The 16,473-nt window shown below is 39.9% G+C and overlaps 2 protein-coding genes across 2 annotated transcripts in view; both read left to right on the top strand.

Annotated features, from left to right (window-relative positions):
* The window catches only part of LOC143853368 (uncharacterized), a 50,239-nt gene extending 41,868 nt beyond the window's left edge, over nucleotides 1–8,371 (top strand). The window contains exons 22-24 of the mRNA XM_077363117.1: nucleotides 53–625; nucleotides 730–788; nucleotides 7,895–8,371. Of these exons, the coding sequence (XP_077219232.1) occupies nucleotides 53–625; nucleotides 730–788; nucleotides 7,895–8,108 (846 nt within the window). The 3' untranslated portion in view covers nucleotides 8,109–8,371. The remainder of the gene's footprint in view (nucleotides 1–52; nucleotides 626–729; nucleotides 789–7,894) is intronic.
* Nucleotides 8,372–9,681: 1,310 nt separating this feature from the next.
* Nucleotides 9,682–15,581, top strand: DIM1A (Ribosomal RNA adenine dimethylase family protein). Its single transcript, XM_077362995.1, has 2 exons — nucleotides 9,682–10,192; nucleotides 14,622–15,581. The coding sequence occupies exons 1-2, from the start codon at nucleotides 9,878–9,880 to the stop codon at nucleotides 15,381–15,383; spliced, it is 1,077 nt and encodes a 358-aa protein (XP_077219110.1). The 5' UTR covers nucleotides 9,682–9,877; the 3' UTR covers nucleotides 15,384–15,581.
* The last annotated feature ends 892 nt before the right edge of the window (nucleotides 15,582–16,473 follow it).

Here is a 16,473-nt window from a genome sequence, read left to right on the forward strand (position 1 = left end):
GTGTTAATTTTAATATTAAAATTTTTGTCTCTTTTCTTAACTGCTCTTGCAGGGCCATCACGAGTATATACAATGGTGTTGTTCCCACGAGTCAGGGCCTTGGAGGTCAATCAAAGGAAATCTAAGAGCTGTAGAATTTTGCAAAGTTGAAGGCCTTGACTATTCTACACTTCCCGGATCTGGGGAAAGCTGCTGCAAGCTCACCCTGGAATTTACAGATCATTCTTCGAGTGTATTCGGTAAAAACTTCAAACTCACTTTGCCTGAGCTGATCGACTTTTCAGACTTTCTTGTTGAAAGAACACGCTATGATGCTGCAATTAAGAGAAATTGGACACATAGAGACAAATGTCAGGTATGGTGGAGAAATGAGAATGAGGAAGGTGGAAGTTGGTGGGTGGGTCGGATTCTGTCAGTAAAATCTAAATCCCCCGAATTTCCAGACAGTCCATGGGAAAGATATATTATTCAGTACAAAAGTGATACCTCAGAACAACATCTACATAGTGCATGGGAACTTCATGACCCTGATAGCCAATGGGAGCACCCTCATATTGATGACCAAAGCAGAAAGGAACTGCTTTTTTCTTTTTCCAAGATAGAGCAGACATCATATAAGAATAAGGTTAACTTTTCTATCATTGAGAAACTATCGATGTGTTACATTTTCCTGTTTTTGATGAAATAATCTGGCGTTTTGTGATTGATTATTTTTCTGGAACATTGCAGGATTATTATGGGATTCAAAAACTGAAACATATCTCACAGAAATCTGATTTTTTAAACAGGTATATCCTTTCCTGTTATTAAATAAGTGTTATTATACTCTTCATACTTCTGATATTTTTATACTGTATGCATCTCATTTGCTTCCAATGAGGTGTTGTCACAAATATTTGCCTCGGGAATTTCTCGGGAAGCATATCTGTAAGGCCTTTACCACCACCCCCACGCCCACGCCCACGCCCACGCCCACTACCCCACCCGCCAAAAAAAATTAAAAAATGAAACCTCTTTGCTCTATGCAAGTCTTGTGGGAGTGATTCTCCAACCAATGATGTTTGTGCATTGCCTAGGTCAACCTAATGCTCGGTGCCTTAGGTTAGCTCTATGTGATGCTCTAGTAGCTTCTGTATAGGACGTAAATTCCTCCTCTTTATCCCATTCTCTTCTCTATACAGTTGGGGCTCTAATAATTTATATTGTTAGTGGCCACATTTTATTAAGGTAATGGAGAGTATTAATTATCAGGTAGTTACTGTCATCACCTCGCCCCTCAACTCTAGCTATGTGGCACTTGGTTCAATTGTTTGTCTTCTCCCAGCCCACGTTTCTGGTACACCAGATTTTATACTTGTAGGGAGTATGATCCTGTAGGATACGAGCAATGTTTCAAGTTTTTGTTTCTGAATGTGTTCGTTTGTGATGAAAATCGGAACATATCGGTTTCGAATGGAGATTTCAGTAGAAATCCTATAAATTACGGAAACAGATAGAAACATATACACGCGATCCGACATGGATTCGGCAAACCCCAAAAAGTAGGATTCGTGGATTTGGTAATTTTTAAATAAAATAAAATTGTTAAAATTAAAATTATATATATATATATATATATATATATATATATATATATATATATATATATATATATATATAGGGAAATGATATCTGCGCCAAGTGTTTCAATAAACATGCGCTCCACTTGTTTGTCGTGTAGTATTTAAAGGGTTTAAAGAGCTTTTTGAGAACCTTAATATCCTCTGAAATCCCTTTAAATACTACATGACAAACAAGTGGAGCGCTTGTTTATCGAAACACCTTGGCGCAGATATCATTTCCCTATATATATATACTGCGCTCGAGCTTAGATAAGCTTATCTGCGCTCGAGTGCAGAAACAGGGTGGGTCCACATTGTTGGGGTGATCCAAAGCATTCATTTGGAAGGCCCTATCATAGATAGGGTGTCCGCAAAAAATCAGCTCCATTGGATCATCCTAACCATTCCATTTGTGGAGGGGGGAAATGGGCAGATTTGTGGACAAACAGTGTCTGTCCATTTTCCCCTCCACTATTGGATGAGTTAGGATGATCCTATGGATCTGATTTTTGGTACACACCCTATCTATGGAAGGGCCTTCCAAATGGATTCTTTGGATCATCCCATAAATGTGGGCGCACATGATTTATCATCACTCGAGCGCAGATAAGCTTTCTGCGCTCGAGCTCATAAATCATTTTCCCATATATATATATATGTGTGTGTGTGTGTGTGTGTATTCTGCAACACACACACACACACACACACACACACACACACACACACACACACATATATATATAGGTTAAGAAGTGTTAACTTACCAACTTGTCCAAAAGCTTAAGCTGTTGGAGGAAGGCGTTATTTATCTTTTACACTTTGACACTCCCCTGCACGTGAGGCCCACGTGGCACATGTGGTCCCACTTTGGGCCGACCATCACATGTGGATTTTGCTATCCGAGAGGTGTGAACTCGAGACCTTTGGCTCTGATACCATGTTAACTTACCAACTTGTCCAAAAGCTTAAGCTGTTGGAGGAAGGCGTTATTTATCTTTTATACTTTAACAAGGAAAGACGTTTAAAGGGAAAATATATAGGATTTGCATTTAGAAGAGGGTGATGAGTCGGATTCGCCCGAAAACACAGGATTCATGCGAAACATGGCTACGACAAGAATCCGGATGTGTCCCACGTGAATCCTTGTCCGATTCGCGTGTGGAGATGCGTCGACACGGACTCGGCATAGGGGAGCAAAGAATCCATGCAACACATCTTAAGATGTATTTTTTGGAAGTGTTAAAATAAGCATAAATACATACTAAAAACCATCACATAAGAAAAACACAAAACCCATAATGGTTTAACGACATCGAACCCTTTGTGACATACGCTAGCTCATCTCAACTTAACTCAACAAAGCCTTTGTCCCAAACTAGTTGGGGTCGGCTAAATGAATCCTTTAGAAAAAATTTATGAAGGTGAAAGGAATCTACCCGGCTCTAATCCTGGCTCTAGTTGGGTTTTTCTACGTGGATCATTTTCTTCCATTCTATCCTATCCAAGGTCATGTTCTCTGTTATGTTCCTAGCTATAAAGTCTTTCCTCACTGTTCTACCCAAGTTGTTTTCGGTCTGCACCTACCTCTTTTTACTCCATCAACTTGGCACGAGTCGCCTCTTCTCACTGGAGCATCCAAAGGCCTACATTGGATATGTCCAAACCATCTTAAGCGGTGCTCTTTCATCTTCTCCTCAATTGGTGCCACCCTCACCTTTGTTACGAATGTCTTCATTTTTAATTCTATCTAACCTTGTGTGGTTGCACATCCATCTAAGCATTTGCATCTCAGCTACACTCGTCTTATGCACATGCTGCCTCTTGGTGGCTCAACATTCTGAGCCGTACAACATGGCTGGCCTGATAGCTGTCTTATAAAACTTTCCCTTCAACTTGGTAGGGATTTTACGGTCGCACAAAACTCCTGAGGCAAGCTTCCACTTCAACCAACCTGCTCTTATTCTATGCTGAACATCCTCTTCAATCTCTGCTTCCTTATGTAGAATTGAACCAAGATAGCGAAAGATATCCCTCTTAGGTACCTCTTGTCCAGTCATATTTACTGCATCCTCTTCCCGCATCCTTACATTACTAAAGTTGCACTCCATATACTCTTAGTCCTACTCAGTCTAAAAAAAAAGCACACGCTATTGAGCATGTCCGGTAATTCTAATAATTCTGTACATGTCATATTTCACATCTAACTCGTATAAATATTTATATATAATATATATCACATTTCATGGGCAATTCATATAAATATAATTATGTAACACACAGTGATATAGTATACCACCCCTAATATGCTTTGGTTTTGGTTTTGCTATGTGTTTCGGTTTCGGTATGTGTGTTTCAGTAGGGTTAGAAACAAAACAATCTGGTCGTTTCGTCTCTTCAGCTTGAGTTGGGTTAAAAGCACGGAATGTAGCCATTCACAATAAAAAGAAGAAGCACGGAATGTATTTGCACCATCGCCATCTTTGAATAATGTATTTTCTACGGTAGCACCATAAATAGCTCATAACAGAGCAACACTCAATACTCCAGCAACTCCCATCATATGAAATGGGTTCAACGTCCAATCATGAAATCCTTAGAAGACGATGAATCGAAATATAGCTGCTACACGAAAACTAGACGCAAAGAACCAACCAGATTGACCTAGTGGAATTAGGTATACGGAAACAAAAACAACAATTGGATTAGAGAATGCGATTGTATTATAAGGTCGCAATTGTACAGATCAAGCAAGTTCGAATTGACGTAGCATGAAACCTATTAGTTCAAAAGCGCCATGGAGAGCAACAAAAGTCTACGGACCACCTAATTGCCAGTTATGAAGGAGTGTGCTTCTCGTGCCTTTGCTCAGTGCTTTCAAGAGCATGTGATTGCACATTAGGTTACTTGCCCATACATCCCATGCTGAGTACGAACCATAGCATAAAAATCTAAATAATTGAGAGTACTTCATCCTTGGATTTAATAAGATACACCAAATAGTAGGAGAATAATCGTCAATAAAATCACAAAATATTGAAAACCATCAAATCAAAGGAGGAACTACATATATGCATTCAAGAAGGGTAGACAGTGCAAACATGTTTACATAACTCACAAGTATACATTGAAATTTGACAGACAACGATTTAAATTGAGGTACCATAATGCATAGGGAATGAATTCCTACATGCCTCGGTTTGGCATGCCACACAGAGAGTTTTATGACTGTCTATAATAGGGAATAGAAAGCAAGTAATAAAACAAAGGTATCCACAGTAAAATTCACAACAGAAACCACCACATAGTATGATGTAACAACAAAATAGTAAATGCCTCCTCTCTCAACACCTCTACCAAAAACCCTCCTCGTAGGAAGCTCCTGATTACTAACCGAAAGAATATTAGAGGAGATATTACTAGAGAGAAAAAAATGGCGGTATTCAAGAGTAGAGGAATCACCAGCTTGGTGAACCGAGCAGATGTGAAAGGTGAACACAAAGAGAAACTACGTTACTCAATAGTCATGTGATTCGTTACCCTTGAGTCAACTCCTACCCTGACTCTTAGTAGGAGGCTTAAAATGAAAAGCGAAGGCAGTACTATCCTTCGAGATCATGGGTGCTCCAATCATTAGAGAATGAGAGTCTTCCCCAACAAAGAGAATGCCATACAACTTTCAAAAGCTGCCGGAATATCCCCCCGGTGGCTCTTGACCCTGGTTTCCCGCCAGATAATCTCATTTGCAATTGTGGTTTTAATCTTAACCGATTAGCGGGGCATTTTCTAAACTTTATAGAGTCCGGTTACCCTGCACTGGAAGTGTTTGAATCCCTTGGGGTTTTCAATATTTGTTGCCGACGGTCTTTAAGCTTGTTTGGAGAAGGAGACAGTCTGGTAAGACCCCAATGGCCCCCCTAGATCCTACTCTAGATCTTTGGGGAGCATTGTGGATAGGGATACTAGAGTGAGAAGACTGGAGTTTGGGGCCAAAAAGTTCTCTGGTCGCAGAGCCATTGAGTTTAATCGACGTGTGCCTCCGAATTGCAACAACCGGATGTGCTCGAAGTGCCACTATTAAAACTTTGGTTCGCGCAATGCCTGTAGGAATTGGTCAGGACCAAAGAATAAAGTGGCTCCATCCATGGTTTGGAGGCCTAAGGATGGTCTCCCTCAGGTTTCTATTCACAACGATCACCTGGTGATTGGTATCCTAGTTAGTCTAGCGGAGGAAAAAAAAAGAACCTTAAAGTTGCCTCATTGGGAGTTTGAAGTCTGGTTCATGGCTTTTGAAAGATGTCTGGGAATGGGCCAGACGATGCTGGGGTTTCCCCGATCTGCAAAAACCTTTTTTTCATCAACTAAATGGACATCCTATTTGCTTTGAATCGGAATCCCAGGCCACTTATATTCTCAGGCGTGGAGGAGATATGCTCTAGGTGGATACATATCTTCTCTTCAGCTGTGGTTTCCTGCATATAACATGGGCACTAGAACTATGAGAATCAGATTCTATGATATCCCTCTTCATACGTGGTCCACATCAGCCGTGGAGATCCTTGGTCAGCACTTGGGTCAGGTGCTTCAGACCCGCCTTTATGGCAACCATGACCACTGCATGGCTTTTGCCTCTGCCTTGGTCATCACACCTCTTTGGAAATCTATCCCATCTTTTATTAATCTAAGGGTAGATTCCAGTATTTACTCAGTGGGAGTTAAGGTGGTTTCTAAGGATAGTATTAATAGCCTGGCTTTGTCGGTGGTGGGGGAATCAAGTGGTAAAGATCAAGGTTGCCAGAGCGGGAATCGAAAGCGGGAATCAAAACGGGAATCGAAGGCTCCCAGGGAAGAATCCTACTAAAGGTTGCCAGAGCGGGAATCGAAAGTGGGAATCGAAACGGGAATCGGAGCGGGAATCGAAGGCTCCCAGGGAAGAATCCTGCTTCCTTGGTAAAGATAACTCGGTCTTTTTTGAAGGTCTCTGAATGCAGGCATCCGACAAGGCGTCTCTGGTGATGGCTGCCCGACCGAAAAAGGTTGCAGATGCTAATCCCATCCCGGGGGTAGTGATAGTGGCAGGGAACCGTTGGTGGGAAGTGGGGTCAGCCTGGAAAAGGAGCCACATAAATCCTTAAATGTGGCAGCACGTGGCGGGAAGGGGAAGGCTCTTCAAAAAGACCTTGCTGACAGCTGTACACTTACGTCGGCAAAAGAGAAAAAAGCTATAAAGATAAAAAAACAGACTCTATAAGGAGAATAAAAGCATCAAGGAGAAGGTGAGAAAGCCGAGAATCAATGAGAACAAAGGGAAGATGGTACTAACCAATCTAGGGCATATCAGCGTCTACGTATTGGGAAAGGAAATACATCGCGTAGAGATACTAAACGGAGGCACAACTGTTAGCTAATAGAGGCTGATTCTCTGTTTTTAAAAGAAGACTCGGAGGCCTCTTTAGGAAAGAGGATTATAGGAAGAGGAAACTCATATCCGATTCGCAACGTATTCTTCAAGACTTTGATAAATTTCCCGATCCATCCATGTCAGGAGAGGAAGTGAGCCAGATTAGTAATAAAAGAAGTGCTCAGGAATTTACATTTGAAGCTGGAGATTTAGACCTCCTAAAAGACTTGAATTACAACGAGAAGCTGGCGAGGAAGGAACTCCCCACTCCATGTGAGATTTCTCTGGTGAAGAAGCAATGGGCTCATCTAAGGATTGAATCCAGAAGCATTGAGGGGAGTCGTCATAGTTCATCCGAAAAGATGAATGATAAGGAATTGCATGTCCCCCTCCTCGAACTCCCCATTTTTAGTAAAATTTTAGAGAAGGAAATGCGTATAGTCAAGGTACACTGTCTAACGCTCACCCAGATCTTCCTTCTTTCTCATCTCAAAAATGGGTGGCCATGATTTGATAATGCAAAATCAAACGTAAGATCCATATACACTCCCTCTCTATGACTCTTTCAAATTTCCCAAGGTCATTTACTTACCCAAGTTCACTTGTTTAGCCCTCCTGAGTCAATAAAAAAAAAGTACTGAACTTGCCCATGCCAATAAAAAATCTCAGTGCGTCTGATTCACCAGAGTCAACCCAATCTTGCCTTGGGCAAAGCTCTGGTCCAAGCAGAAGTTTTTATTCCAACTTTTTTTTATCACATCCTTAAGAATCTGGTAGACAGTAACATTCAATTCTTAACTATGTGGGTCATTCACATTTTTCTTATGAAATTCTTTCTGATGAAATAAAATGAATCTGAAGAATTCAAGCTTTCCTGCTGTATGATTTCCTGCAGATTTCCAGTTCCTCTATCTCTTGAAGTCATAATCAGGAGATTAGAGAACAACTATTATCGTAGTTTGGAGGCCGTTAAACACGACACCACGGTTATGCTGACAAATGCCCAATCCTACTTTGCCAAGAATGCGGAGCTTGCAACGAAGATGCGTCGGTTGTCAGATTTGATAGCACGTAAGTTACCGGAGTTGGCCCCAGAAAATGTTTTGTAGGAGAATCAGTCTACGTTGAAGTTTTGAGCCCACTGATTATTGTAGATATTCTTTTTTATTAATTTTACTATCTTCTATTCCAGTCTTCTGTATCCATTGATCTCATTTTTGGAATTGATTTTTGTTTAAGAGATTGTTTGCAACCCTCTCAAAGGATGGGATATCAGGAGCTGGTTGTGGAAATTCATCCTCAGAATTCATTCTTGTACAGACACCCATTTCCATCAATAAGAAAAAAAAAAAAAAAGTCAAAAGTTTCTTTACATTCTTTTCCTCTTCAGGGTGGCATTTGTTTTGCCATCATGTTTTCTTTTTGTCAGCATGTTATCAACAGGGGGGACCGTGCTCCATTGATTTTAAGTTTATTTTCGCCCTGTTCGTTTTGGATTTTGAGAATTGATTTTGAGTTCAGTATTCACTTTTGGACTCAAAATCAATTCTGAACAGTTTTGTTTGAAAATTCAACCCTTATATGAATATAATTTCTTTTTATTTTGGTGATGATAAATTCGCACCCTCTGTTGGATAATCGCACTCCTTGTAACGTAATTTGACTGTCACAAATCACAATTAACAATTCACCATTACAAGGGGTGCGAATTATCCTACAGGTAGTGCGAATTTATCATCACCCATAGAGTGTCAGCTAGGAAGTTGACAGTAGACCTGGCAAACGGTTGGGACTGACTGGGTTGCACCCAACCCGTATGGCTCTGGGTCTTACGGGATGGGTCATAAATGACCCAGAATTTTTTGGGTCACAATGTGGTGAACCCGGACCCCATTGGATGATAGGATGATCCAAACCGTCCATTGGATGGGCCATAACGTATATAGGATTAGCTCAAAAAATCATTTCCATAGGATGTACCTAGCCCTCTGATCTTTGGAGGGATCAATCCTTCCATAGATCAGATGGCTAGGATCATCCTATAGAATGATTTTTGGGGCACAAGCTATTTAAGTTGTGTTCCATCACATGGACGGTTTAGATTATCCTATGATGTGGTCCGTACAGTACAATCTGTAAAATACAGGATTATAAGGGCTTACACCATATAAATATGGGATCATTTGGGTTTTTACGGGCACCTGCGGGTGCCCGGCCCAGTTTTGACATGACCTATACGGCCGGGTCAAATTTGGTCACTAACTAGTGACCCGGTCCTCAGAAATTACTGGTTACTTTTTGCCCGGTCTAGTTGACAGTCACCATCTTTTTATCTATTTTTGTGCAATGATTAATTCGCACCCCATTTTTGTGCAATGATTAATTCGCACCCCTGGAACGTGAATTGACGTTAAAAAGTGTTAAAGTCTGCCACATATCCCCCTTTCCAGTGGTGCGAATTATCCTACAAGGGTGGGGGTACAATTTTATCATCGCCCTTTTCTTTTCATTGGGAAATAGTGTAAAAAGAGCAGTCATAACTCATAAGTCATAACTCATACCTTACACGTAATAACTCATAAATACACTGCAAAGGAGTGGCCTGGGGATGAAAAGAGCGAATATATCACCTCCCTATATAGATCACCATCTCCGTAGGACCCATTTTTCCTTATTATGGGCACCATCAAATGTGGGACCCACTAAAGGGGCCACTGATTATAATGAAACCGTGCCCTAGATGTTAGAAGTTAGAACATAAGAGAAGTGGCTAGAGATAAACCCTAAAATAAATCTTTTCTGCTTAACATAACAGAAGAAGCTAGAGATAAACCCTAAATTCTCCCCCCCCCCCTCTCCCTCTCTCTCTCTCTCTCCAATGGCGGGTGGTAAGATCCAGAAGCGAAAAAATCATACTCCTCCTTCGGTTGCAAATCACTACCAAGGGGGTGTCCCTTTCCACAAATCAAAGGGTCAACACATCCTAAAAAACCCTATGCTTGTCGACACAATCGTCCAGAAATCCGGCATAAAACCCACCGATATTGTGCTTGAAATCGGTCCCGGTACCGGAAATCTCACCAAAAAACTCCTCGAAGCAGCCAAATCTGTAATCGCCGTCGAATTAGATCCCCGTATGGTTCTTGAATTGCAGCGTCGATTTCAAGGAACTCCTTTCTCCAATAAATTGAAGGTTAGGGTTTCCAATTTTAGGTTTTGGAGATTATTATTGGTTGTTCTCTTTCTTTATTGTTAGGTTAGGGTTTATGATCTGTTTTATTAGTAGTTTGTCAATTAGATGGACGGTTTTGTGTCCTTTATCCAATAAATTGAAGGTTAGGGTTTCCAATTTTAGGTTTTGGAGATTATTATTGGTTGTTCTCTTTCGCTATTGTTGGTTTAGGGTTTATGATCTGTTTAATTAGTAGTTCGAAAATTAGATGGATGGTTTTGTGTACTTTATCCAATAAATTGAAGGTTAGGGTTTCGAATTTTAGGTCTTGGAGATTATTATTGGTTGTTCTCTTTCGTTATTGTTAGGTTAGGGTTTATGATCTGTTTAGTTGTTCGGGAAGACGGACGGTTTTGTGCTTGGATGTAGATGCTTAGCTTTATGGTTTGGATGATTGAGATTTGAGACTCATTTGATGATCTTTTGCATATATTGATTGATTCTGTTTTTTTGCAGTGATTATATACATAATTACAGAATTCTCTGAATATTTGAAGACTACTGGAAAATCCAGAAAATTTGATGCCTTGTTAATAATTCGAAAGTTGCCATTCGGAAAAAGAAGAAGAAAAAAAAAAGTTATTAATTCATAAGTTCTCGTATTTTTCAAAAGTTCCAAATTAAACCTAACTTTTTTTTAGTTATACGTGAATTTGACACAGTTCATTAATTTACCATATAATATTTATAAATCTTGCGAGAAATTCAAAATGAATAAAAAAATTGTAGTATAAAATAAATTTATATCGATCTAGTCAGCATATGCACATTACCATCCTTCAATTAGTTTTTTTTGTGTGTGTGTGTTTCATTAGAAAAGTAAGTCTTTAACTGTGTGTGTGTACATATATCAAAACACATGCGTTTTTTTTTATTTTCCCAAACTCATCCTGTATTTTCCAAGCATCTGCTTGGTGTTAGGTGTGGGTTCATGGGTTGGCCTTTTCCACTATTCCATTGGGACTTTGTCTGGGTGGTCCATTATCCCCATTTCTCTATACTATTTTGGTTGACTCTGTGAGCAAAATGATGGACACGACCATGGCTAGTGGCTTGATTAGGGTTTCAGATTGGGCATGACAATGACAGATTACTCATCTTCAGTTTGCAGGTGACATTCTCCTGTTTAGCAGTGCTTTAAGGAGAAATTATGAATAGCGATATCGAGGCAAATGATTATAACTTTTCTAAGTTTATGATGCCATACATATGAATGAGGAGGAAGGGGAATGGTTCAATAGTCTGCTTGGTTGTAGGGAGGGTTCAGTTTCAAATTTGTATTTAAAGCTCCCGTTGTGCTTTGCTTGGCCTCCCAAAAGTTAGTAGGATCATGTCATTGAGAGGAGGTTCTCCTTGGAATAGGAGTCTTCTTTCTCTCGGGGAGAAAGAGGGGAGGTCACTTTGATCAAATCTGTTGTTGTCAGTCTTTTGTTGTACTGCATGCCACTCTTTTACTGCCCAACTGCTGTTATTAATAGGCTGGATGAACTTCAGCGTAATTTCTTGTAGAATGACGAGGAAAGTGGAATTACCACCTAGTTAGTTGGGTGGGAGTTTTTCGCCCGGCTTCCTTGGGATTAGAAATCTTAGAATGATGAACAATGTGCCCCTTGGTAAATGAAACTGGAGGTTTGGAACAAAAAGAACTCATCTTTGGAGAATGGTGATAGAGAAGTATGGTGCTATCTTTTGGGGTGGGTCTTCGCTTGATGAGCTCAGATTTCAGGGTATCACGGCTTGGATAGATATTTGTAGATCCCTTGTTCAGTTCCAAAAGGGATTCAATTCAAAGTTGGTAGTGGAGAACAAATACACTTTTGCCTTGATCCTTGGTGTAGGGATTCTACCCTAAGGAGGACTTTCCTGAGATTTTTTGTGTTGCCTTGGAGATTGGGATGAGTGGGGGATTCTTTTAGTAGATTTGAGGGTAAAGTTGTCTGGAATGTTCAAGATTTGTAGCCAATTTTTCAACCAAGAGATTGATATTGTGGCTGCTTCTAGCACTAGGCTTGACCTGGTCTTCATCAGAATAAGTATAGAAGGGTTTGGATTTTGGTCGTCGAATGGAAAGTTTTCAGTTTAGTCCTATCATCACCTAGTGGCAATCCCTCTTCTACCTCTCCGGCTATTAGGTGTGGAGGGAACCTGTTCCTTATTAGGTAAGCGCTTTTTGCTGGACTACTCGTCTCAATAAGATCCTGACAATTGACCCCTTTCGCGGTCCATCAAACTATCATTAGTCATTGCACCTTGTGCCTTGCCAACGAGGAAACGACGGATCATCTTTTCGTACATTGCTAGTTTAGTAGATAAATCTAGTATTCCATTTTGGAATCTTTTTGCTGTGAAATGGGCTCGTGGGGGGTTGGGCTTTCGCTCCATGTCCAGCTAGAGGCCATATTCATTGGCATTTAGCTCTCTTCGCTTCCTTGTGGCTTCTCTTGTAGTAAAGAAATAAATAGATTCTTTAAAAGTTCTTCTAAGAGTGGTATCTGTCCAGCAACAGGTCTTCCCTACGATTGTTCATTGAGTCTCCGTTCTTCCTAGTTTTCACGATTTTTGGAGTCTTCTATTTGGGAGTTTAGGACGAGATTTGATTGAGTGATATTAGAGTAGACAAACCTTCTTCTAGGTGGTCTCTTCCTTTGGGTCATGTCAAACTGAATTTCGATAGATCTAGCGCGTGTAATTCAGGCCTGCTGGTACTGGGGGCTTGCTTCGTGATGTTGGGAGTGAGACTTGGTGGGCCTTCTCTTGTCTGATTGGTGAGGAAGAAGTTCAAGCCTTGTTGGATGGGATTTGGCTAGTGGATCATGATCTCCCCGACTCGCTTATTATGGAAGGTAACTCGCTCAACGTTATTCGTTAGGTGATGGATGTGGGATCTTATCCTTGGCATTTTGCGGATGCTATTTAGGAGATTTTAGACAGTATTGAAGGGCATTCCATTTCTTTTCATGATTGGAGATTGTGGCTTTTGATTTTCTTCCTTCTTGAATTTTGTCTTTGTTGTCTTGTTTTGATTTTGTTCGGCTTGTTTTGACCATCACGGTTTTTTTGCTTTGCTCCCTTTAATAAAAATTTTGTCATTAAAAATAAACAACTGTTGCCTCACCAAATTATTCCCGAATCTGAACTCTGTGACTATGTTTATGTAGATGTTCATGGTAATTAGTCCTTTTTGATGTCTAGCATTTTCAGTAAGAAGAGTATGATTTCAAAACTTTTTGCATGGTGAGGAGATATCAGTAAGAGCAGAAGAAGAGAACCCCAGATAGAGAAGTTAGGAAGCATCGGTTGTCCATCAACTTATCTGTTTCGATTGCTAGACTGTTCATGTAAAATTATTGTTATTCCATGAAATACAGCATATCCATAGAATCCCATATGCATCATTGTGACTCTTCACAGCTGAAGCAATCCAAAGTCTCTGAGTCGATCTTTTTGTTTATTCAGAAGTCTGTATATGTTGCGTTGTCACCGTGTGATGTGCTTTGTGCTTTTGGTACAGGGGTTCCATGCCCATTTGAAGGTAACTGGATAACATAAGATTGAATGTGGTGCTTCCTACTTTATAGTCTGACACTACATTTTTTATGGACCTAGAAATTTGGGAGTCGATCATAACTAAATCAGAATATGGGATTGTGTACCCCAATTGCAAAATTATATTATGTTAACAAGCTTCCTTCTAATCATTTCAAAAAAAAAAAAGTAGAAGAAGAGGCTTCCTTCTATTTTATTGAAGAAACAGATAAATCTATGAAACATTACGACGTAACTCATCAATGTTCTTCAAATTTGCCTTACAAATTTCCATGTTGTCTGTCTTTGCAACTTCTAGGTAACCATATGACTGACATGTAGTCCACTAAAAAAATGACATTAGTTCTTGTTTTGAAGGAAAAGAAGCAAGTAATGTAACATTGGCATCCAAACAGAACTAGGACAGTTATGCCTGAGTGTAGCCAGAATAACCACTGTGTTCACTAGGAAATAGATGAAGTAACCTTATTCTATTTGCATTATCTCTTCTATATTGAATCTATTGGTGTTTGCTGCTTCCAGGTAACCATATGATTGACATGTCCTTCACTCAAAAAATGGCACTAGTTCTTTTTGAAGGAAAAGAAGCAAGTAATGTAACATTGGCATTCAGACAGAACTAGAACAGTTCTGCGTGTTCTCTCTGTTTTTTTTTTTGACTGATAACAGTTCTACCTGAGTGCAACCAAAATATCCACAGTTATCGCTAGAAAATAGACGAAGTAGCCTTATTCTATTTGCATTATCTCTTCTCTATTGAATCTATTGATCTTCTGCCTTTTTCCATAGTATTTCTGTGAAGTACTTGAATCTGATTGTTCCTTGCCATTGGGAGTTTTTACAGGTTATTCAAGGAGATGTACTCAAATGTGAACTTCCCTATTTTGATATCTGTGTTGCAAACATCCCTTATCAAATTTCATCTCCTCTCACTTTCAAGCTGTTGTCACACAAACCGGCCTTCAGGTGTGCCGTCATCATGTTTCAGAGGGAATTTGCCATGAGACTCGTTGCAAAGCCCGGTGACACACTTTATTGCCGCCTTTCCGTTAACACCCAACTCCTGGCTCGTGTTTCCCATCTCCTCAAAGTAGGGAGAAACAACTTCAAACCTCCACCTAAGGTGGACTCTTCGGTAGTCCGAATCGAGCCAAGGAAACCTCTTCCGCCTGTGAGTTTCAAGGAATGGGATGGATTGATTCGTCTATGTTTCAACAGGAAGAACAAAACACTAGGCTCGATTTTCAGACAGAAATCTGTCCTCTCTTTGCTGGAAAAGAACTACAAGACCTTGCAAGCACTACAATTTTCACAGAAAGGGCAGTTAGAGAATATGGAGATTCTGGGTGATGTGTCTGTTCTGGGTGATACTAGTGGTGACCCAAGTATGGAGATTGATGGTGAAAGAGATGAGGAAGAGGTGGAGGTGGATGCTGCTGATATGGAAGGAGGAGAAGTGTCTGATTTCAAAGAGAAGGTGATGGGTGTTTTGAGGCAGGGAGATTTTGAGGAGAAGAGGTCTTCCAAACTCACACAAGTGGATTTCTTATATCTGCTTTCACTGTTTAACAAGGCTGGTATACACTTCTCTTCATGTTCTAGCTGATGAGTTTGGAAATATTTATCTCTGTTTTTTTTTTGGGATTTTCAGTTTTGTTTTAGTTTGTTGGCCTTCAACTTGGTGTTTGTTGAGGGTGGCGGGAAATTTTTGTTTGTAGGATTATTCTGTCGTATTTAAGGCAACCAAGGAGGAGGCTGTTATTATTATGTTGGAATGGCAGAGTACCTATGTTTATTTTGGTCATTTTTATAAGCAAAGCTCTTTTTATTGTGTGTGAGATAACAATATGGCTGAAGAAAATGCATAAAAACATGATAGGAAATGATGTCTGCACTCACTTGTTTGGGTAATGGTTCTGCCCAATTTATTAAAAACCTTTTGGATTGGGTGTTGATAGCTTCTGGGGAATTATAAGAGTCTACGACTGCGATAGCTAATTAGAAAAAGGTAAGATAAAATAGAGTCCCATTATTAAAACAAGTGTATATGTTATATTTCCCTTTGGAGCTCTCTTGATATCAAGAAAAACATTTCTGGATGAAATTTTTCTTGTGATTTTTTTTTTCTTTCCAGGGTTTTTAAGACAATTCCAAGAAACACTTTTTGGCTGTTTGGTTTACCGAGCCCTGAAAGGAAAAGTTTTATATTGTTTGATTTGCAAAGTTCGGACAGGAAATTTTTTTCCTATTTGCCGTTATGGAAAGTCCAATGACCAATAAAGCTAGATGGGCACATCTTAAGTCTCCAATGGATATAAACATGCTAATTGAATGATCCTAACTATCAAAGATCAAATATTTGCTATAGCCTAGGGTGCATGAAATAGTGTTTTCTTGGTAAAGGAAAGTAAAATTATGTTATTTTTCCTTTCTCAGGACTTCATTCTAATTTGTTTTACTTGTACAATAACGTCAGTTAACTTTCCATCTACTTAACATGCATCCAGATCCAGATGTACTCTTTCTATTTCTGCGCTGGCTAAGAGACGAAGGGAAGAAATTTGGGGAATGGGGGTTTCAAGTGATGATGGAAGGGTATAAATTCTGGGTAGATCATTGGTTAAGTGAGCCTCTGTTGTGCCATGCATTCCCGAGCCTGTTCATGTTAAAGAGCCTGTACCTACGAGCGAGATACA

Source organism: Tasmannia lanceolata, unplaced genomic scaffold (assembly GCF_043159265.1).
Source record: "Tasmannia lanceolata isolate RefF3 unplaced genomic scaffold, GAP_Taslan_0.1 ptg000019l, whole genome shotgun sequence".
NCBI lineage: Eukaryota > Viridiplantae > Streptophyta > Magnoliopsida > Canellales > Winteraceae > Tasmannia > Tasmannia lanceolata.

Bases quoted from the DNA above. Each gene is read 5' to 3' on its own strand.
- DIM1A (XM_077362995.1), top strand. From the start codon at position 9,878: ATGGCGGGTGGTAAGATCCAGAAGCGAAAAAATCATACTCCTCCTTCG. The intron at 10,193-14,621 runs GTTAGGGTTTCC...GAGTTTTTACAG, and splicing joins CTTTCTCCAATAAATTGAAG to GTTATTCAAGGAGATGTACT.